Source organism: Megachile rotundata, chromosome 15 (assembly GCF_050947335.1).
Source record: "Megachile rotundata isolate GNS110a chromosome 15, iyMegRotu1, whole genome shotgun sequence".
Lineage (NCBI taxonomy): Eukaryota > Metazoa > Arthropoda > Insecta > Hymenoptera > Megachilidae > Megachile > Megachile rotundata.
Window position 1 is genome coordinate 7,045,327 of NC_134997.1, and position 22,930 is coordinate 7,068,256.

The 22,930-nt window shown below is 30.7% G+C and overlaps 2 protein-coding genes across 6 annotated transcripts in view; one reads left to right on the top strand and one right to left on the bottom strand.

Moving 5' to 3' along the window:
* Positions 1–1,855: 1,855 nt before the first annotated feature.
* On the bottom strand, positions 1,856–7,008 carry LOC100875718 (ubiquitin-conjugating enzyme E2 N). Of its 2 annotated transcripts, none has more exons than XM_003704761.3 (3): positions 6,683–7,008; positions 4,835–5,095; positions 1,856–4,652 (listed from the first exon to the last, which is right to left on the bottom strand). In XM_003704761.3, exons 2-3 carry the CDS (start codon positions 5,077–5,079, stop codon positions 4,442–4,444), a joined length of 456 nt encoding a protein of 151 aa, XP_003704809.1. In that variant the 5' UTR covers positions 5,080–5,095; positions 6,683–7,008; the 3' UTR covers positions 1,856–4,441. The 2 variants fall into 2 exon arrangements, with proteins under 2 accessions (XP_003704809.1, XP_076396769.1); XM_076540654.1 differs by lacking the exon at positions 6,683–7,008 and adding an exon at positions 6,532–6,578.
* A 1,007-nt stretch (positions 7,009–8,015) lies between these two features.
* ssp3 (short spindle 3) overlaps positions 8,016–22,930 on the top strand; it is a 45,953-nt gene continuing 31,038 nt past the window's right edge. The window contains exons 1-12 of one of the 4 annotated variants that reach the window (XM_012288695.2): positions 8,018–8,197; positions 8,697–8,920; positions 9,053–10,428; positions 10,501–10,836; positions 10,915–11,246; positions 11,312–11,792; positions 11,894–12,076; positions 12,185–12,436; positions 12,681–13,121; positions 13,216–13,325; positions 13,523–13,646; positions 22,027–22,190. In XM_012288695.2, coding sequence (XP_012144085.1) covers positions 8,710–8,920; positions 9,053–10,428; positions 10,501–10,836; positions 10,915–11,246; positions 11,312–11,792; positions 11,894–12,076; positions 12,185–12,436; positions 12,681–13,121; positions 13,216–13,325; positions 13,523–13,646; positions 22,027–22,190 — 4,010 coding nt within the window. In that variant the 5' untranslated portion in view covers positions 8,018–8,197; positions 8,697–8,709. Of the gene's footprint in view, positions 8,198–8,696; positions 8,921–9,052; positions 10,429–10,500; positions 11,247–11,311; positions 11,793–11,893; positions 12,077–12,184; positions 12,437–12,680; positions 13,122–13,215; positions 13,326–13,522; positions 13,647–14,303; positions 15,406–18,715; positions 18,818–22,026; positions 22,191–22,930 lie in introns of those variants that run through there. The other 3 variants (XM_076540652.1, XM_076540653.1, XM_012288693.2) reach the window with 3 other exon arrangements.

A 22,930-nucleotide genomic window follows, 5' to 3' on the forward strand; every position in this document is an offset into this window, starting at 1 on the left:
TCCAATTCTCAAATTTGCACACTGCCAAATCTCTAATTCTGAAATTTACATTATTCTAAATCTCCAACCCTTAAATTTCCAAACTCTCAAATTTCCAAATTTCAAATTCCTGCATTTCTAAATCTCCAACCCTTAAATTTCCAAGCTCCTAAATTTCCATATTTCAAATTCCTGTATTTCTAAATCTCCAACCCTTAAATTCCCAAACTCCCAAATTTCCAATTCTGAAATTTACATATTTCTAAATTTCCAACCCTTAAATTTTCAAACTCTCAAATTTCCAAATTTCAAATTCCTGCATTTCTAAATCTCCAACCCTTAAATTTCCAAGCTCCTAAATTTCCATATTTCAAATTCCTACATTTCTAAATCTCCAACCCTTAAATTCCCAAACTCCCAAATTTCCAATTCTGAAATTTACATATTTCTAAATTTCCAACCCTTAAATTCCCAAACTCCCAAATTTCCAATTCTGAAATTTACATATTTCTAAATTTCCAACTCTTAAATTTTCAAACTCTCAAATTTCCAAATTTCAAATTCCTGCATTTCTAAATCTCCAACCCTTAAATTTCCAAGCTCCTAAATTTCCATATTTCAAATTCCTGCATTTCTAAATCTCCAACCCTTAAATTTCCAAGCTCCTAAATTTCCATATTTCAAATTCCTACATTTCTAAATCTCCAACCCTAAAATTCTCAAACTCCCAAATCTCCAATTCTGAAATTTATGTATTTCTTAATTTCCAACCCTTAAATTTCCAAGTTCCCAAATTTCCAATTCTCAAATTCCTGCATTTCTAAATTTCCAAACTCTCAAATTTCCAATTCTCAAATTCCTGCATTTCTAAATCAACCCTTAAATTTCCAAATCTCCACCTCTCAAATTTCTACATTCCCACATCTATAATTTCTCAAATCCCCAAATCCAGCTCTTACATTTCCAACTGACCCATTCCCAATATTTCAAAATCTATTTTATACAGTACCCAATCACAACTAAAAGTCTAACCCCCAAAAAATCATATTGAATAACTATATTCCTTCATATAAATTTTACCATTTTTACCATAAGAAATTTCTGTAGTTACTACTTTAACAGTAAAAAGCCAGAAGTGGTCAGGAGAGCAGGAGGTGCACCCAGAAACCTCCAGCACATGCGTAAGTCGACATATATTCTTAAACTGCTCCAAGTACTGATAATTAGCGAAACTTTAATAGAAATACTGCAGTCCTCTTCTGGAATTATACATGGAGAAAAAAGAAAACATTATCTAAATGATACCTGCAAGGGAGAAAACACCAAGCTGGCCTCAGAAGCTCTCTCTATGGTCACCATTAGAAACTGGCTCCGTAACAGGAGTCGGAACTTGCCTGTCAAACAAAAAATGTACTTTTAATTATTATTAAATTCCTGGGTGAGTAATTTGTATTAATTAAAAGTTGATATGCTGTCAACGGAAATAATTAACCAAAGCATGAATGAAATAGTCGAATATTAAATAAATAATAATAAATAAGTATTCTACTAAAAAGTAGAATATTAAATAAACTTTTCATATTCGTTCTTCTGTGTTTAATTATGGAAAATATTGCAATTTGAAATTGCGATTATTTGATGAATTTTATAGAATGTCTTGTGTGAACAGTGAACTGTGTAAATTAAAATGTAATGAAATAATGAATTTCAAATATTTTCATAGAAATGAAATATTTTTGAATGAAAAATTGAACGCGTTTCCGAGAACTGGTAAGAACGGAAGTGTGGTTGTCGATGATCGTCAATAAAATACCGTCCGTTAGCAATCAAATGATTTTTCGTAAAACGCAGCTAAAATCGTTGAAGAACTAACACGTTTGTTTACTTTATTCTCTACTTTATTTACCTTTCCACATTCAATAAAGTTTGCATAGAACTTACTGTAAATTACACGAAACTTTTACCCAGGAGATTCTATTTACCATCAGAGGTAACGGGAATAAATATACATATGTAACATCACACCTTAACAAATATTGGCAAAAGGAATGTAAAGTAAAATTTTGAATCTAATTCAATAATTGTGGCATCTATTTTGCAGTATTTATCACACAAGTTTTTCAAACAAGTTATGGAAGATTCTTATGTTTTTTAAAACAATCTTTCAAACATAATTTAACGCAAATATCCTTCGTATAAAATAAATAAAAGTTGTAGGAAATAAATATTACAGTAAAATTTGTTAACTAAATGTTGTATCGGATTTAGAACAAGTTATTAAATGCAACCAACTTTAATTTCCTTTTTCATTGAGTAACGAATCTTAATTTAAAACATACAAATTGTAGCTATTGTTTTTCATTACATGTTTGTCAGTTTGATTCATCGAGTAATTTTCTTGAAAAGTGGATTCTTTTTGGACGCTAAGAACAACTTTTTTTGGGAAATCTATTTATTTCGGGATTCAAATCATTGAAGTTAAAATATCAATGACGAACAATTCTGTGCCCTTCTAATGAAAAAATTCACTTTTACTCGAACTTTTTAACAATAAAAGTGCTTAACCATCTGAACTTTGTCAAAATATATTTGAAAACTGTATATACTTTTAAATTCGAGGAAAGCTTATTGCTTGTACCTTTTCCTTTTCAATAGAAAATTTCGGCTAAATTTTATACGTATTTATATCTAACTAGCCTACACTTTTGTATATCCTCAAAATAATTACATGTTTAATAATTGGCAGCAATACATTGGCATTTTAATATTGCTTTATAACACATTTATAATAATATTTTTATTATTGCAAATTATCTACAGATATTTTTTTCCCTCTTTTTTTTGCGTAACCGATCCCAGTGTCCTTTTATAATCTATGCTTCATTATTTATTGTTGTTTCCATTAAAATATACAAATACAAGCTTTAGATTCACAAACATACCAACTGGTTGTTCGAATTCTTTAATAAAAGTGTCGATGAATCATCAAAACAAGGAGTATAAAAAGCTTTACTATCAATACAGATGAATAGTATTTTTAAAACTGTGCAATTTGTACCATGGAGAAAAGTTCATGCTAATAAAATTTATAAATACATGAAACTAACATTGTAACAGAATTTCTACACCTAATTTGCTAGATATTAAATTCTATTTTTCAATAATTTGTAATTATTTATGTTGTACATTTTTTCTGTAAAGAAATATATTACATAAATCATTTTCTAATAATTAAACATGTTTTACAGATACATCAAGTTCAACGCTTTTAGGATGTAGCATGAATGAATTCATAAATTGTACTGTCAGTTTTCTTTCCTGCATAATTTTATTTATTAAATCTATTTTAAATACTAAAAGAAAACAATAGTTAAAAAGAAATATTTAAATATATATGTTTTTAGGAAACATATATTTATTCGCTTTTAATTTTTTCCAAGACATATAAGTACACGGTCAAGAATTTTTCAATCTGCAGAAAATGTTACAAATTACACAAAAAAATATTTTCCCGGATGAATTTTATATTAGAAAAAAAATAACAAAAAATAAAAGTAGTAGATAGGAAACATTTTTCTCAGCTGTATGTATTTACATAATAAAAACGTAAATTAACATAATCATGAGTAAAATGGTTTGCGTTGTGATCAAGAAACAACTGGAATTTCCTATGAATGAGAAGCACGTTTTATCTTACAATATGCTAATAAATAAAGTCCTGCAATATATAAATGATATTACAATAACTATACATCTTAAAAATGGAACATTACATTTGCGAATGGTATCAATACTTCAATACGCACACTAATTAGAATGATTAATTATAAATAAATGCCATCACGATCTCAAATATCATATTTTTCTTCAAACACGGTATGCTAGCGTAAATCATAAATACCTAAAGATTATCAGACAACCAGTTAGTAGACATTATGAAATACAGAAAATATAATCATATTAGTATAATATAATGAACCACCCGGTACTATTTCTGTCTTTAGGGATACATTAAAGGTACCGAAATAAAGGTTATAAGTTACTGATTGCACAAGCCATTCTGTAATCATATATAAAAAAAAGAAAGAAACGTTTACGCAATATACTACATTCACTTACTTTTACTACAAAGGTATGTTTTTTTTTAAGTAAAAACTAGTAATCCATTAAAATTATACCTTCTTGCTGAAAAGGAAATCTTCTTACAATTGATATTTCTCAATATCAGAAGATTCTTTACAAATCTGCTCGATAAATCGTTGAAGAAATCTAAACACGACATCTTTGTATTCCCCGCAATATAGAAAATACAGTTTCATTCTGTTTACTCTTACAAAACTTTTATTATTTTTATAGCAAAATTGTGGACACAGGTGCAGGGTACGCAGCTGGTGCGGGTAAAGTGATCGGTAAACTCGGAAAGATAGGGGTAACGTCACTTTTCATCATGGATGATCTGAGATCAGTTGTCCATAGCATATCTTCGAGTCCACTCTTTGGCATTACGTATTGCTTCACTTTCATTTACTTTCCAAAGTTCAGCTACGTCATTTGCCAGAGGATCATCTGGGTTTGGTGCACTCAAAAGCGCTTGTATTGACAATAAAACTGTTCTGATTTGGAGAGCAGGACTCCACTTATCTTTGAGAATATCCAAGCAAATCCTGCCCAATCTATGTAAGAAACAATTTATGTCATACAAATAAAATAAACGTATTATACATCAATTAAATTTAAGCTTTGGATATACTTCACATTAAAAATTATTTCATAAATAATATTAAATAATATAACATTTAAATGCAAATAATTTAACAAATTTATAAGAAATAATATATGTAAATGTGTATATCACCTGTCTATATTTGGATGATAAATTTTTGTAATGAATCTAACTTTAGGAGCAGACATTGGATAGTCTTCAGGTAGGAACAACTCAAGTTTAAAAAGTCCACCTTCGAATGGTGAATCTTCAGGTCCAGTTACAATTACGTGAAAATACCTAGCATTTGTATCATCTGGCACAGCACTTATACCAGGAACTGGTTCTTGCATTAATCTTTGTGTTTCTTTGATAATCCTCCGTGGTAGCGCAGCCATATTTTCTGAAACTCCCCTAAAAAAAATAATCCATACATCTTTTGATTAATTTTTCATTTAAAAACCATAATGATGCAATGAGTTAGACACAAATAATAAGATATGGAAACATTATACCAAATTGTTTATGTTTGTAAACTATTTTTATTTTAATTAAAGAGCTACAAACTTTGCGCTTCGATTTCTTAGATATGATGCTGCGTATTTATAACTTAAAAATATGTTGATGAAAAATTAGACAAAACACAATCTGATCATACATATACGATAATACTGCAATGCCACTCAAAGGGTTAAAACCAATGTGATAGCAAACAAATAATATAAACTGCTAATTAGACTGCAGATTTTTATGCATTTATAACGTAACAAAATCTGAAAAATATATGTAAATCGTATAATGACCATATACATTGGCTGTAGATCTTTTTACCTTACATTTACATGTACACTATTTCGATATAACATAAATGCATAAACATCTGTAATTCGCTCATAATAATGAAGTTTTACATACACACATTCATGACTATAGTCATTGATGGCTTACATCACAAATTTATTTTAATTAAATAATTAAGATAAAGATATGATTTTAATGGCACTAAATATCAATAAAAATGCAATGATGATGTAAAATAGCAAATGGAAGAATGTTATTAGAAAACTATTTATAATATCTTCAATAATCTATTTTACCGTGTACCTTACTACATAAGATTATTTCTATCCCTACAACAGTATTCCAAAGAAACCCGTTATCCTAACGTAACTTCAACTAACGTTTTCTTTACGAACTTTGCAGCTTTAATAGTATCGAAAGTACTCTTATCTGTCATAAATCCATCAACTTTAAAAATTGTATACATTGATCTTTTCCTTATTATCTAAGGTATAAAGTAACAGATTAAAAAAGAAAGAAATTTAGAAAAAGTTATGTAGGTTACTTGTTCCTCACTATACTGTTAATGATTACACCCAAAACTTATACCATTATAGAGTTAATATATCAAACACATTACATAAAGATCTCAACAAAATCTAATGATAAATACAAAATTAACATATTACTGTCAGTAAATTTATCATAAAATATTAATTACATATGAAGAGACGTACAAGACAATACAATTTACAAATAACCAACATACGAAAATGTAGGTTATCAAAGAATGATTTCTTTTATTTTTACAGACATAATATACACTGTAAGAACTCCTAAAACGTTGAAATTACAAATTCCTTTCATAATTTTAATGGTTCACCGCTAAATGACAGTTTGTCACGCTACATGTATCAGCGAAATAAATATTTCTACCATCACACACAACCAACAAAAGGTTCGATACAAATTTTTATAACGCTTTTGATCACTAGTGAAATTAAACAAATCGTTCAGAGAACAAACGGTATGTTAACATTCCCATTTTTCTCCCCAGTATCACGGCCAACCTCCAAAGCTGTTGGAAACCTCTGCATACGCGTAAACAAAGAATACATGCACCAGGTCACGTACTGTACAAAACTAAACCGTGCAAAGTATCCTGATCGTACAAGAACGTTAGAAATATAACTAGTTTACGTTCAACTATAAAATACGTACGATTATCTGAAAATATCCCCGCGTCGGCCCGCAAAGTCTGGCAGATCTTCCGCCTTTCGGATGGCTTTTTCTTCTAGAAACCTCGAAATTGATTTTTAATTTTATTTTCGTAGCACTTCTGCGTACCGTGGTGATCGGCTTTACAGCCGATTTCAAAAATCTGTCTGGGATCTATGGTGCAACCCCAAAGAGGTACTACGGCGAAGCGTTAATTAAATTTCCACACATAAATGTGTATTACAGCCCTCGCAACCGCTTCTCACGATTCATCTTATCACGCGTTGATGGCGCTGCACGCGAATTCACTGCGTAAACCAATTTAACAATTTCTCGGAGAAATGTTGGTTATCGTTGGCATTTGAACTATATGACGGTTTTTAAATTTAATTACTTCATATGCAACCTATAAAATCGAAGAATTCTTATATGTACAATAAGTCTGATTTATGTAATTTCATCGTGACTATAGTTTTCATTTCAATATTTTTTACATATAGATGATCGAATGATTTGCAAATGCATTGAATGATTTGGTACACAAAAAGTGTATGAAAAATAAACTATTGTTATTGTAAGATACATTTTTCTTTGTTTTTTTCTCCACAGCTATTCTTACATGATTAGCTGAAAGAAGATAATTGTTCATCTTATCTTTCAAATACTGCGAAAAATACTTGCAATAAGAGTATATTGCTAAAATACATACGAAGTATTTACGGTTATCAAACTCATTAACGTGATTCATAAAGGAAAAGTAAAATGATTCATTTATGTAAACAGCTTTAATCAAAAAGAAAAATTGTTAGTTAATATTGCTTTTAGGTACAATTTGAAACTATACTTATATTTTCTAATGCGGTAATGTTATACATATATTTGTAACCTTTATTGGTAAAGTAAAGCCTAGTTTCCATTGAATATCTGATAAAGCATCTAGCGCAGTACGAAGATTCACCAGTCACTATTGTTTAGACATGCTCTATTCAAAGATGGATAACGGGATATGCTATGAGTACAAAATGCAGGATAATAAATAAACCCCTGAACAAATATTTTGTATATAAATAAAATACTAGAATTCATTACATAGTTTGGAGAAAACTGAAATATGTCAATATTCAAAGTATATAGAGAATTCATCAATGAAAGAAGATACTATTTTTCTCTCTTAGTTACTCTATTAGCTTATACTTTATATCAATGAATATAAACCTTGATAGCGATAGAGTACAGAAAAAATTAAATCCCTTACTATACTAAAGAAAATGATTGGGTTAGTAACTCTATTACTAACCTTCTTCCACCGCAGTAATATACTAGAGCTAGTATATTCTACTAGTTACTCTAACAATATAGCCTAGGCTTATCAGGGCAACCAACAAACTGCTATGTAACTTACAAGAAGCATAAAATGTTTTGTATTACTATTGAAATGACAGTTCGAAGTTCTCGCTATTTGAAAACAATTTGTAGTCAATCATTCTTTAATATTTTGTAATTGTTATTACGCTAAAGGTAATTTCTGTATTAAATATGCAGATACCATTATTACTTGGATTTTATAGAATGATGACATAAATTGACTGTGTAAACAAATATATTTATTGATTATATTGTAACTAATTGATAGTGAGATTATTAATATATTATTGTTTATTTATTTAAACAGATATTTAGTGTCTTTTATTTTGTGGTATTTAAAATGTAGATGACAGTACTATAACCTCATGGTTTTAATTAAACATTTCATTTTAAATTTGGTATAAAATGATTAAATAATGTCAATTGTTTATTATATTTACCTTTGTAAACTTACTATGATTTTAACTTTTTATTTTAGTATGTAGGATAAACAAATGCTTGTTATTTCTCTTATGAAAACAATGATTCATTAGAATTTAATTTTTGATGTTTTATGCATTGTATTACCTTTCCATCATTTCATATTACACTGTTTTTGTATATTAAACAAGAAAATAAGAAAATGTTATTTAATTATTATTTCTTTTTATAGCAACTTATTGAAAATGGCTGATGTAAGGTTATTGATACAAGAAGAAGGTCGGGCAGCTAGAAATTTGATAGCCTTTAATGTACCAGTTGGAACAAATAATACAGAAAAAGTTACTAAAAAACCTCCTAGTGTTCCAAGAGTATCACACGTAAATACAACTAAAAGGTCAATGAAACCAACTTCTAGAGTACGATCAGCTTCTACTGGTCGAGACAAAAAATCTGGTATGTTATAGTTTTGATGAAAAGGTTCTTTTGATATTTTTTATTTCTGTCAGTTATTATTGTTTCTTAAATTTGGAAATTGTATAAATGTAATACAGAGCTGTTTTTTATATATTTGTTTTCTAATTCTAGAATTACAGGCAAGATATTGGGCTTTTTTATTTGGCAATTTACAAAGAGCAGTCGATGGTATTTATCAGACTTGTGAAGAAGATGAAAATATTTCCGAATGCAAAGAAGTAATACTTGTTTTAGAAAATTATACAAGAGATTTTCATAATCTGATTGAATGGTTTAAAGTCAAATGGGCATATGAGAATTCACCACCACCATTGAGACGTACTCCATTAGCTTGGGAAGTTAGAAAAACATCTCCTTGTCGTATTTGGAATTCAACAATGATTCCAAAATCTTCTAGTCCTTTACAAAGAATGAGTCCCACAGAATCGCTTTGTCGAAGTCCTGTTGATCAAATTATTTCAGAAAATAAACCTATCACTTTAGATAACAAAATTAATCAGATAAAAGGAGAGACAGTTCATAAATTGATGAAAGATAACAAAAACAATATTCCTAAAAATAATTTATCAAACATAAATGAAAGATGTAAAAGTTCAATGGATAAGGGAATAAATCAGTCGTTGAATAAAGATAAGCTGACTTCAGTAAAAATTAACAAAGGTCTTGTAAAACATACAGTGCCTGCAAAAACTGGCACCAATACTACAATAGATCAGAAATCAAATGAAGTTTCCCCTCGAGATGTAAAAAATAAAATAGATATTAAAAGTACATCAAAACTTGTTAAAACTGAAGTTCAGAGTACCACCAAAATAACAGATTCTAATGTAATCATGGAAAAGAATGAACAAATTATTCACAATGATAAAAACGCTCAATTAAATACTTCTACATCAGGAGAAAAAGAACATTGTAAATCTAATAACATAGATAATAAATTGAATTCTCAAAATAATTTCCAAGTTAAGCCTTTAGGTCCCAAGAATGATTTAGGGCTAGGAAAAAATGAAATTAATGCTAAAGTAAGAAAACAAAGCATGGGAAAGAATATTAAATCTGTCGGTATAGAAAATGTAGTGACAGAGAACAAAATAGCTGATCCTATCAACATAGCAAAAGATAATAGTAGTGCTATTGTAGTGCTTAAGAATACACAAAATATTACAAAAGCTTCTAACAAAGTTAATCAGAAATTCAAAAGGCAGCCAAGTATTAATGACAGCACAAACAATAAAAATGTAACAAAACCTTTATCTGACACATCATCCAGTAGTTTGAATAAAGGTTCAGTCAATGTAAATAAACCAGCATATTCTACAGTGTCACAGATGAAGATTGTAAAACCAAAACAATCAAATCTTCCAGAAACTCCAAAATTTATTAGAAGTAAAACTACATTGAGTGAAAAAAACGTGTCAACTTCAAATAAAATAAGACCTGGAACATCTGTCATAGTTCGACAACGGTTTCAACCACTTGATAACAAGGTATTCTCATCTTTCACTCTATTAACATGAATCGGAACTGTAATATTTTTACTTATTTGCCTTTCTTATTAGATTTCAGAACAAAGTTTATTAAAGAAAGATCAGAATAAAGATCTAAATGGTTCTGTAGAAGTATTAACGAAGCAACCCACTGTTGTCAAAGCCAAGGAAGAAACCGATGGTTGGCAAACGGTTCGTAGTCGTTACAGAAGAGGTAGTACTCACAATTTAAATATGTCCACCAGATTCCATAAACCAAGTACTGCTACATCATTACCAGCTTTGTCAATTGAAAGTCCCTCAGAAAAGAACAAGAAAAATTGTTTGACCCCAGATGGGAATAACAAACAGAAAAAGAAGTGCATTGTTGGGAAAGAAGGGAAAAATATAAGTAATGAGGTAGAAAAGGTGAAAGGAGAATCAGTTGTAAATATTACCATTAAGGATAAGGTAGAAGAAGTTTTCAAGAACACTAATAATTTAAAGGAAATCAATTCTACATCAATGATAGCAGCTATTTTTAAAAGTGATGCAGAGTTACTCGAAAAACGTATACAACAATTTATGGCTGCTCAGGCAGAAAGGGAAAGAATTATTTTGGAAGAGGAAAGAAAGACTGAAGAAGCTGATTCGCAGCGGTCGCAACAGTTGTCAGATGAAGAAGCATCTTTGCATAGACAGATTTTGGAGTTAGAATGTACTGAAACCGATGTTGATACAGAAACCGACGAAACAGATGGCGAGATGATTCTCGAAATGGAAGACGATCGAGGATCATCCCCTAATGCAATACCTGATGATGTCAGCATAGAAGATAGGTATGTATCATATTTGTATTTCTTTTATTTTATTTTTCTGTATACTTGAAATAAATTTTTTATAGATATGACCACGTGTTGGATGGAATGTCCTGGGCAGATTGCGTGGATACAATTGCTCAGTTACGTGCATTGGTGGCTCGTCATCCTGGCAGAGCTTTAGAATTGCACCAAAAGCTTTCATCTCCATCGCGCAAAAGATCATTACCGGAAACGTTAAGAAGGTACCACGCGAAACAAGCTTGTGCACAACATAAACGTCAGAAGCTTTTAATGGAGAAGTCGCAGAGGTTACGGGAATTATTGAACAAGGTAAAAGATGTTAAAAGCGCGAAGAACCAATTAATAGAAGACAAGAGAATCAGAATGGAGATGAAGTTGAAGAAGGCAGAAGAAAATAGAACGCAGCATTTATTAGAAATAGTAAGAAAGGCTCATGACGAAGATTCGAAATTGAAAGAGATTGCATTTATTAATGAACTTGAAGCACAGAATAAAAGACACGATTTTATGGCGTTATGTCAAGAGCAAGAAGAGAGATTACAAGTACGTTACAACCATTTCTATTCTATTAGGAAAAGAAATTATAGGAAGTTACAGCTCTTAACATTTTCTATCTTTCTGGATCTTAATTATTGGTATTATAGGGAATTCAAGAAGAACGTCAGCGTCGACAAGAGGAGAAAGCTGCTAAAGAAGCTGCGGCTGAAGAACGTAGACGAGCTTTAGAAGCGGAAAGGCAGTTGCGTATTCAAAAAATGAAGCAGGCTCGTCGCGAACGCGAAGAACGAGTTGGTAAAATGCAACTGGAAAGAGAAAAAGAACGACAGGTAATCAGAAATTTGCCTACAACCTTGCCGAGGACCATATAGTAAGACTACTTCTAATTAATAACCATATTAAATCAAAGTATTAATATCAGGATTGTTAACTTGTAGGAGATTGCTAGAGAAAAAGCAAGGGATCGAGAAGAACGATTATCAGCCCTTCATGCAGCTCAGTTAGCAAATCAAGAAGAACTACAAAAGAAGATAGCACAAAAGCAACAAGAGTCGGCCAGACGACACGTTGAAAATATAGAACATATTAGGCAAAGAGCAGTTGAATCCTCGATTTTAAGGTCGGAAGAAGTTCCACCTATGCTTAAATCGTACCCTGCTCAGAAGCAGTGTTCCTTGTGCGGGACAATTGTAAGCATTGATAGAATTTAATTAGGTATTGTACAGCTCTTGGAGAATCTCTTGAAAACATGAGAGGTTAGGTTAGGTAGTATATCTAACCTGCTATGTAAAAGCAGAAAAAACAAATTCATTGTTAGGTTAGGTATACTACCAACTTCATATTTTTAAAAGGAGCTTCCAGAAAGCTGTACATTCAATGATGTCTAATAATTTAATTAACTGTCAATATTCATAAAGTATATGTTTATTACAGATTTCCAATGAAGTGTATCTATTAAGTCATTTAAAAGGGAAAACACATTTTGAAGCAGTGAAGAATGCTCATGACGGTCGCGAACCGTCTCGAGACGAATTACAACGTTTCAATATATTGCAGATTCATGATTTACCGACCTCTGTGATCGATAATAATAATTCGAACGAAGTCAAAGCCGCGAAAGAGAAACAAAAGGCTTTGAAACGCCGATGTAGGAAAATGAAACAACGTATGATTCTACGCGGCAAAGAGTGGGAAGATACTCATAAGACAGACGTAAATCAATCTGTCGAGTCAACTAACAAAGCAAAGTTTCGTCGAAATTTGAAAGAATTAGATCGGTTGTATAACAATCATTCTAAAACTGCGTGGTCAAGCGTTGCTATTTCTGCCTTAGAACGTTGTTTGGGTGAAATAACAAGAGCTTTCTCTAAATCGGTAAGTAATTTTGTGTTAAGAAAGATAATACTAACCCTTTATTTTTTATTGGAACAATTTATATATTTAAACATTTTTTTCTTTAATGTTTCAGTGTCCATTTGATCAGAATGCCTTCCGTGTGTTGAATGGATTCGATGTTTTAACAAATCTGCTGAATTTGGGATTGCAAGCACAAAATGTTTCCCATATTTTACCAAATAAGTAAGTATATATAGTTTTATATTTGTATATTTTTGTTTCTATACTTCAGTATATATATACTTATTAAAATAATAATATAGAAGAATTAATATTTTGCTAAGTATTCACTGTTATTAAATATGTCATTGGGAAGAAAATGTTTGATAATTTGATGCATAATAATTTTGTAATTCAAGGAAATATTTTTTATGTTTTAGGAGCATACTTTCAGTGTGTCGCGTGTATAAACTTAGCGTCAACGAGAATGACACTAATATAGAAGAAATTTTATCCAGCAATAAAATCATGGTCATTTTGGATCTTCTACTTCAACATTTAGAGGTATGTTTCCTTCTTTCATTAATTATTAGGTTCTTGCATAAGTTCTGCCCAAATGATGCGCTTTCTATTATTATTTATAATAGCTTTTCATTTTTGTGAAGTGCATTATACCTTTTTTTATAAAACTCTGCACATCTATCACTGAATAAAGATTTTTCTTTTTTTATAAGAGATTTATATGATAAATTTCAAATTTATAAAATAATATTTATGTTAGTTTTTATGTCAGTGTTTAAAATGTAACATATTGTAAATAATAAATTTTTTGTTGCTTTCCATAATTTTCAACAGGTTTTTATAGAATGTCCCAGATAATTCCAGTAACAATTTGAAAATGTTTTTTCATGAAAAAATATCGGGGAACATACTCTAGAAAGTTTTTTAAAAATGGTACTAGTGTAACTGTTTAAATTTTAAACGAAATGGCGGACAGAACTTATACAGCAACCAAATATTGTTTCTTTCACGGTACGGTTTTAACGCGTGCACATGTTTACGTTCGTAAAGTATATTTTTCTCACCGCTGAAAGCATTGGGCGTGCAACTATTAAACTTCTGTCTAGTTAATAGTAGAAGCATTTTAAGAGATGTCGGCGCCTTTTTCCATCTGGTTATGTCCTACCCTTTTTTACGCTGCTGTTTATTTCATGTTGAAAGGTGGGCTATTCGTGTATCATCTCGTCGTTTCCTCGTTGAGAGGTGATTCTTTCCTTTGTTTGAAAGATTTCTTTCCCCTCAGCTTTAACAACAAAAATGTCAATTAAAAGTTAGCCTATTGCATTGTGTTATAAAAATGCTACATCATATAAAATACATTATGCAGTTTTTTTAATTTATCAAATATTAATTTATGTTAATATTTTTTTATGTTGTTTAATTTATGATGTTAATATAATTAATATGTATTATATACAATAATATGTATTACGGTTATTGACATTGGCAAAAATGCACATGAAAATTGTAATTTATAATAGATAATAATTTTATATAACATAATACTTCATTGTTATGTGTAATGGACAATACACAATTGTTCTGTATTACACAATACTCAATTGTTATGCACTGTAGATGACAGATGTATTATAGTTAATTTTAAAATAGTACTGTAGATAACAATTATCTTTTGCAACTAAATATAGTTTGCTATAACCATTATGTTTTACTAAAATTAATTATTATAAAAAAAGAAGAGAATGCCATACAGAACCTTATTCACAACCTAGTAGTAAAAACCTCAGAAGTTGATGTTAAATAATAAGTCATACAAATATTTTTTATCTCAACCCAAAAAGAATAAATATTTTGGTTAGTAAGAACATCTTGACCTTTTGTTTATTTTGTTTCAATTGCACATAATTATGTTTTAGGTTATCAAAAATATTAATTTCTTTTTAATTTTTCAAATCAATCACAATATTTAAGAATTCAATTTAATATAAAAGTTACTTATCTTATCTCAATTATCATTTACATTATCGGATGGAGGTGTCATTTATAACAATGAGATCTGATTTTATTATCAAGCGAAAAGTGTCCTCAAACGTAATCGTTAATCTGTCGCAAACATTCAATAAACGTGGAATTCAGCCAGCAGCGATTCGCGAGTGGATTCCTTTTCGTTATGCTCTTTTTGTCCCGCTCATTTCGAGGTTGGTAAATAAACCAAGGCAAAGACCATCATGCCTGTCCTGTCGGACTTGTCAAAATAAGGATTAAGAGTTTTAGGGTCGGCTTTCGCCTCTCGTCTTCTGCTTCGGAGGCCGACTTCGAATATTTAACTCTCTTACTCTATAAAAGAATTTCGACTGTAAATATTAAGGTACAAACTCTTGTGTATATTTCTAGGTAAAATTGAAAATATCGCGTTACATTTTGCGAACACCGTTTCAAAATGATTTTACGATTCGTAAAGTCGTAATTTTATAAAATAAATTATGCAATATAGATTATATTGCAAGACAAAATTAAATTTAATGAACAGATCATTTTTTATAATTGTGAATATGTTGTGTGGGATAATTTACAGAGGGCAGGATTTATGATACAATAATTTAGGGGAGTTCTGTGTACAAGAAAAAAATCCAAAATGGCGGAATAAAATTATTGGAAGTAATTATTTATTATTGTTATAATTTACTATTTATTATTTATTATAGAAAATTAAAAAATTAAAAAGTGATATTATTTTTACAAAATTATGAAGTTACATTATTTCTAAAAATTATTTCACTTTATAATTTATAATTTTACTTTATTTTCGGAATAAATACAGAAATATTCGTACTCGAAAATATGCATTATAACCTATGTGCGGAAACTAAGTTTTTAAATTAAAATTTTAAACTAAGTTTTGGAAAGATTCTAATTATTAATGTAAGTTTTTTTATAATTGAAATTATTAATGAGCACGAGCATTATCTTTCTGTACTTCTTTCGTTGTTGAACGAGTATAGGTGTCGCAATTCTGAAACTTCTGATGGTTATCGATTCTTTTAGTCGATAGAGAAAATGCTACAGTGGTACAGCTCTAATGGATAAGTGAAGTGCAAAAGGGGAGAGCGAAGTTGAAAGTAGAGAACAGTGGTTGAGAAACTCACGTGTTCTCACTGATGTGTATGGATAAATTTTGAATTTCTACAGAATTCCTTAACGCATTTATGAAAATATCTTGATTTCATTAACGTTTACGTTTCAATTCTTAGCGCATTACTATCGTTATTATTAACCACATTAATATCATTATTTTGCAATATTTAAACGATTTTATTTACAATATTTAATTGGTCATAATACTTACATAAATTATAATATTTAATTTTTTCAATTCTTAAATATATTGCGATATTTAACTGTTTGCAGTATTTAATTAGGATATTTAAATGTTGTGCAATATTTATTGTTTGCAATATTCAAATAAATTACAATTTTTTTTTGACAATATTCAATTGTTTACAATATTTAAATACGTTGTAATATTAAATTGTTTGCAATATTTAATTGTTCACAATATTTAAATACATTGCAATATTTAATCGTTTGAATATTTACAAAAGTTATGTTATGTACAAAATTTCACTTTGAACATAAATAATGGAAATTTTACAATTTTTAAATATAATTACTGTCTCCATGTATTTTATCAGTTAATAGTTTACTTTTGACGCCTTTCAGAAATGTCTTCTTTATCATTTAATTAGCTTATCTCTCCCAGTTTCATTTTTTAATATCACTTGAAAAATATCTCTATATCAAAGCTGCATTTGTTAACATTATTAGAAATATACATATACTACTTATTTTGTATTGTCACATCAACAGCTAATCTTAGCAAAATTGTTTACATTACACACAAACATTACATTGTCCTATTTTATCCTAACACATTATACAAAATGTCCATTATTCCTAATTTCCGCAAAAATTCTCCGATTTTCTACCCGTTCTCCGTTTATTCAATAATTTTCGAAACAGCTGTCCACATCCAATCCAATCCGTTCAGAATCAATCGTTTCGTTATAATCGGTTCGCGAATTCACCATCGTGATTTCAAGATCGATTTTTCACGCTTCATAGATACAGCACTGGCGCCTTCCTTCCTTCTCCTGTTCCTCCCCTGGGAATCCCCCTCCGCAAATGCATTAGCGGCGAGAGAGCTTTTAGTGACGTCACCCACGCACATATACACACATATGGAGGTACACGGTACACGTACATACGACGGAATCGGGTTATACGGTGAAAGGAGCGTGTGTTCCATGTAGAATGTGCGTGGGTACTTCTTTTGTCGTTTCCATCAAGCTCCGTTTCGAGGACCCGGCCTAATCTTTTGTCTCGTTCTCCTATCGCCGCTTTTTCAACCACTTCTTCGCACGTTTCAGAATTCGGCTGCTCCTCGTATTTTATGGCCACGAGCTTTTCCTCCCTCTCGGATATAAACTTTAAAACTGTTATATTTCGGGCGGGTGGGTGGCCATATTGTTTCAGAGTTCTTTTCGAGGACTTTAATTAGTATCTGAAGTTTCAATTTTTGACAAGCTTTAAGATTGAAGCATTGAACAGAAGCATAAAGAGGGTAGCTACTATTATATTTAATAAAAGAGTTACATATTTTATAACCTTGATTGATGTAACCTAACCTAACCTTAATTGATGACGTAGACACAGATACTTTAGAACATATCATTTTCACAAAATAATGTTTACTTTGTTACAATGTATTATTTTTTAACAACACATTAAAGATAAAAAGCAGTACAAGCCTATAATTGTGAAGGTGTAGTTGAGTTAAAGAATAATTACAGTTGGTAGCCAAACTATCATACGTAACTTAAAAATTTCATATTTTATAACCTTAATTGATGAGGTAGAAACTGATGCTTTAGAACATATCATTTTCACAAAATAATGTATACTTTGTTACAATGTATTATTTTTTAACAACACATTAAAGATAAAAAGCTATGCAAGCCTATAATTGCGAAGGTGTAGTTGAGTCAAAGTATAATTACAGTTTGTTACCAAACTATCATACGTAACCAAAAAATTTCATATTTTATAACCTTAATTGATGAGGTAGAAACTGATGCTTTAGAACATATTATTTTTACAGAATAATGTATACTTTGTTACTTTTTATATTATATTTATAATGAAATATATATTCTATTACAACACATTATTTTTGAACAATGCATTAAAATAACTTTGTTCTGAAAGTAGGAAGATTTAACTATCACAGTTCAGAAGCTTCCCCATCGAATATAAAGAAACGTATTCAAATGAATTCTCAAGCGATCGAGCATGATTCGCATAAATTCCGTCGGAAACTATATGGTTGAAGTTGTCCGATGTAATCAAAAAGTTTTCAGAAGAATATACTAGCAGGTTCTCGTATTAAAGCCCAGGAAGAATCACGGTTTGGGCCATTACGCAACGAGATCGATTGTCCTGTAGGGTCCGAATGCTTTTCAATCTGGCCAGGGAAATTTACAATTTTTCGTAAATCGTTCCCCTTGCGATTTTGTTTCTTCCTTGAATGGCATAGACAAATTCGATGATTCAAGGTTGGAGCGGTCGTAAAGAGGGACGGGAAAATGGCGTCCTAATCTGAGGGACGAGAAAATGGCGCCCTAATCTGAGGGACGTTCTTTAAAATAATTCTTACTCTGTATTTCACGTATTGAAAATTTGTTAAATATTTCACGTATTATTAACAAACTGTAAATATTTTATAATATTTAGGAGTAAAGTGTTAGTTTTTACTGTATAATCGTGGAGAAATCTAAATATGTGAATGTAGGATTTAATACTGTGATTTACAGTGTAGATTTATTTAGTAGTATTTGGACATTGTAGTGTTTTATTAATTATTATTTTGTATATGTATTGTTAAATTAATATATTATTATTGTAGTGTGCTGTTGTACTGCAAGTTTTATTTATTTAAACTAATTAATTCGTCGTATAACAAGCAATATATTAGAAAATGTATTATTGTGTTTTAATGAGATGAGAACTTTTTTTTGTTTTTATATTATTTTATCTATTATTATTATTATTATTTTCATTCAAGTGATATATTAGAAACTATATTATTATACTTTAACAACGTAAGAGTTTTTGTTTTTTTATTATCATAAATCTTGTCATTCTTACACTACAAATTTAATTTGCTTAAACTAATTAATTTGTGATACAACAAATGATATAACAAGGATTAAATGATTATCAAACAACAAGAGCAGTTTCATAAAACAAAACTATAAAAATACCAGAATTATACAAAATTAAAAAATAGAAAAGCGAATATTCGCATTAAAGCTCCATTTTCTTTCTCCAATGAACATTTTCCCAGCGCGTTTTTAAAACTCCTAATCCGTAATCGGATTTTCAATGTAAAACCATTTATGTTTCATTCCACTTACAACTAAAAAGCTCGGTGAGTGCTGAAGTATCCGAAGCAAAGAACATTACTTCACATTTAAACGTTTAGACGGGAATTTTTTCCATTAAACTTCCTTCAACATTTTCCTTCTGCGCGGAAAGAGTTTTTTAAGTGAGAAGTGTTCGTAAAACATGGATTTTTCAATGGATTTATAAATTTGAGGATTTGGGGATTTAGGAATTAGTAATTTGGGGATTTGAGGATTGGGGATTTGGGAATTTGGGGATTTGGGGATTTGGGGATTTGGGGATTTGGAGATTTGGGGGTAGCAGAATTAGGGTATTTAGGAATTTAAAAATTGGAGATTAAGAGAAATGGAAATTTGGAAAGTTGTGCATTGAAGATTTGTTAATTTGAAATTTGGAGATTTAGGGATTGGTAATTTGAGGATTTGAGGATTTGAAGATTTGGAAATTTGGAAATTTGGGGGTTGCAGAATTAGGGTATTTGGGAATTTAAAAATTGGAGATTTGGAGGAATGGAAATTTGGAAAGTTGGACATTGAAGATTTGTTAATTTGAGATTTGGAGATTTAGGGATTGGTAATTTGAGGATTTGGAAATTTGAAGAATTAGAGATTGGGGATAGTAGAATTAGGAAATTTCAGAATTGAAAAATTGCATATTTGAAAAAATAGAAATATATGCATTGCAAATTGAAGAAAAGGTAATTTGAATATTTGACAATTTCGGAATTCGAGTTATAGAGATTCAGAAATTTGTATACTTGGTAATTTGAAGATTTAGAAAACACACCCAATATTTCACCCATAATAACACCCTCAACATCAATTATTTCTCTACTCCACACTATTGTATTTACCCAAAACAATTTCCATAAATATTTCCACTAGTTTTTTCCCAAAAAATAGCCAGTATCTATACGTGGAAAGGTAAGCCGTTAAGTGTTCCCCGAAGGACTGATTGAAGCCGAGGCTGAACCGTTTAGGGGCCATATTCCTCAGGACTCTTATCTGTACCTTCCGACTCGTTACCTCTAATTTAGCATTTTAAATGTCACCTATATGTATGTGTCGTTGATCGTCCGCTCGAAGCAAACTGGTATCAATGACTCAACGTGCCAGGAATTCGCCTTCTTCAGCATCCGGATGATCTTTAAGCTCTGAAAACATGCGACCACCCGACTGGTAGCTGTTCGCCCGAGTGAACATTACAGTTGCGGGAGAATCAGCTTCACGAGCCTTTTAGAAAACCGATATCGACCTTTTTACGAAAGAAACTGACGAATATTCGTTCAGGTGCAGCTTTGATGTTTAAGAATCTTCGTTGCGATATTTTAGATCACTATTTCGTTAGGTACAGGATTCGTGTTAGATCTTCTGTGATTTTTTATATTATTGTATTTTTGTGAAAATTTTGTTCTGTTGGACGAAAGAATATTTAATTGCAAATTTATCTGAGTGGCAGTAGAAGTTTTTGTTAAAATTTTATGAAGAAAAGAATAGCTTGATCATCTTAGCTGCTACGTCATCCACATGTGAGGCTTAAGTCTCCATATGTGTCACCTATATTGTTGAAGAATTTATTTACTAGAAATTTATCTGAGTGAAAATAGAAGTTTTTGTTAAAATTTTATGAAGAAAAGAATAGCTTGACCACCTTAGCTGCTACGTCATCCACATATGAGGCTTAAGCCTCCACATGTGTCACCTATACTGTTCAAGAATTTATTTACTAGAAATTTATCTGAGTGGCAGTAGAAGTTTTTGTTGAAATTTCATGAAGAAAAGAATAGCTTGATCACCTTAGTTGCTACGTCATCCACATATGAGGCTTAAGTCTCCACATGTGTCACCTATATTGTTGAAGAATTTATTTACTAGAAATTTATCTGAGTGGCAGTAGAAGTTTTTGTTGAAATTTTATGGAGAAAAGAATAGCTTGACCACCTTAGCTGCTACGTCATCCACATGTGAGGCTTAAGTCTCCACATGTGTCACCTATACTGTTCAAGAATTTATTTACTAATATAACTGAAAGTATTTGTATCAAATTGGAATTGTGAAGGATAAGTATAATAAATATTAAAAAAATGTTTAGTACATTTATTAAAAATAATAGTTAGTATTTTTATTTTCAACTGTTTAGTGCAGCAGTCAACATGTTATTTATAAAGTATACTTTAAACCAAAATAAATTATAATCACTCAGAAATTTAAATATTTGGTATTTTATCATTATAGTCGTCATTAAAAATAATAATAAATATTCTAATAAGAAATTTTTGAATTTCTCCCCACTTATAACCTTCAAGCCATCTCCATCTTGCCATCCTGCCATCGAACACTCCTAAAAGTACAATTTTTATCCGAATACCCGTATGTAATTTTTATGAAACCACTTCTGGGAACCCGGTGAATTTGCGGAATAAATTGAAAAAAAAATGGAATGAAATTGTTTTTGCCCGTAGAGTATGACGAAACTCGAGGACCATCTCCAGGTGCAGGAAGCATCCGGTAATTCGATCGGAAATGGAATCGTAGCCAGCAGCCTGATGCAACTGCTGTGCAGCTTTATCCCAGAGGAACCCTTTGAGAAATCGGCATTGCAAACGCGGGTTCAGGATATTGCCGGGTGAGTAACGGAAATGCATGATGTTGTCTGACGTTTCCGTGTTATGAGACCTTAAAAATTCCACATCCACCTACGTATGTTCTACGTCGATCATAACTTTATACAGGCGTCCATGTTATTTTCCTTCACGGAAAATCGTGCTATTTAAAGTGATGGCGCGCATTAGGTGAAGGCTATCGTAACTGTTTCTCTTGAATTAGAAACGAGGAGGCAGAAGAATGTGAATGTGAATTCTATGGGACATAGTAAGATTAATTGTCACTGGACAATTTTAGTAAACAATTACTAAGTTTTGTAGAAGAAAATTGGGTTGGGTCAGGTTAGATTATTATACAACTACTAAACAATTAATTATGTCACTCAACAAAATTCTCAAATCCCTCATGTATTTTTGAGTATAAAAATTCTTAAATATTTCAACATCTAAACACCAAAAGTAACTTCCTAAATTCTCAAATCCTCACATTTCAAAATACCCAAATTTTCAACTTCTCAAACCTGCAAATCTTCCACTACATCAAACTGTCAGAAGAAAATCTTAAATAACATTTTTACAAGAAAAATTATTGGCACGAAATGGCGATAAAAGACGAGCCCGCGCATATTTTATTTCTTTTCTGCCGAGGGGACGATGAATGCACTTAACGATTCTCAAATACGTATTACGAGGTACGAAATGATCGATCGCCGTTAGACATCTGCGCACTTTAAAGGTACGAGCGGAAAGCAATCTTAACGCT

Coding starts and splice junctions, on each gene's coding strand:
- LOC100875718 (XM_003704761.3), bottom strand. CDS start 5,079: ATGGCTGCGCTACCACGGAGGATTATCAAAGAAACACAAAGATTAATG. Junction 4,653..4,834: donor TATCATCCAAATATAGACAG/GTGATATACACA, acceptor TTTCTTACATAG/ATTGGGCAGGATTTGCTTGG.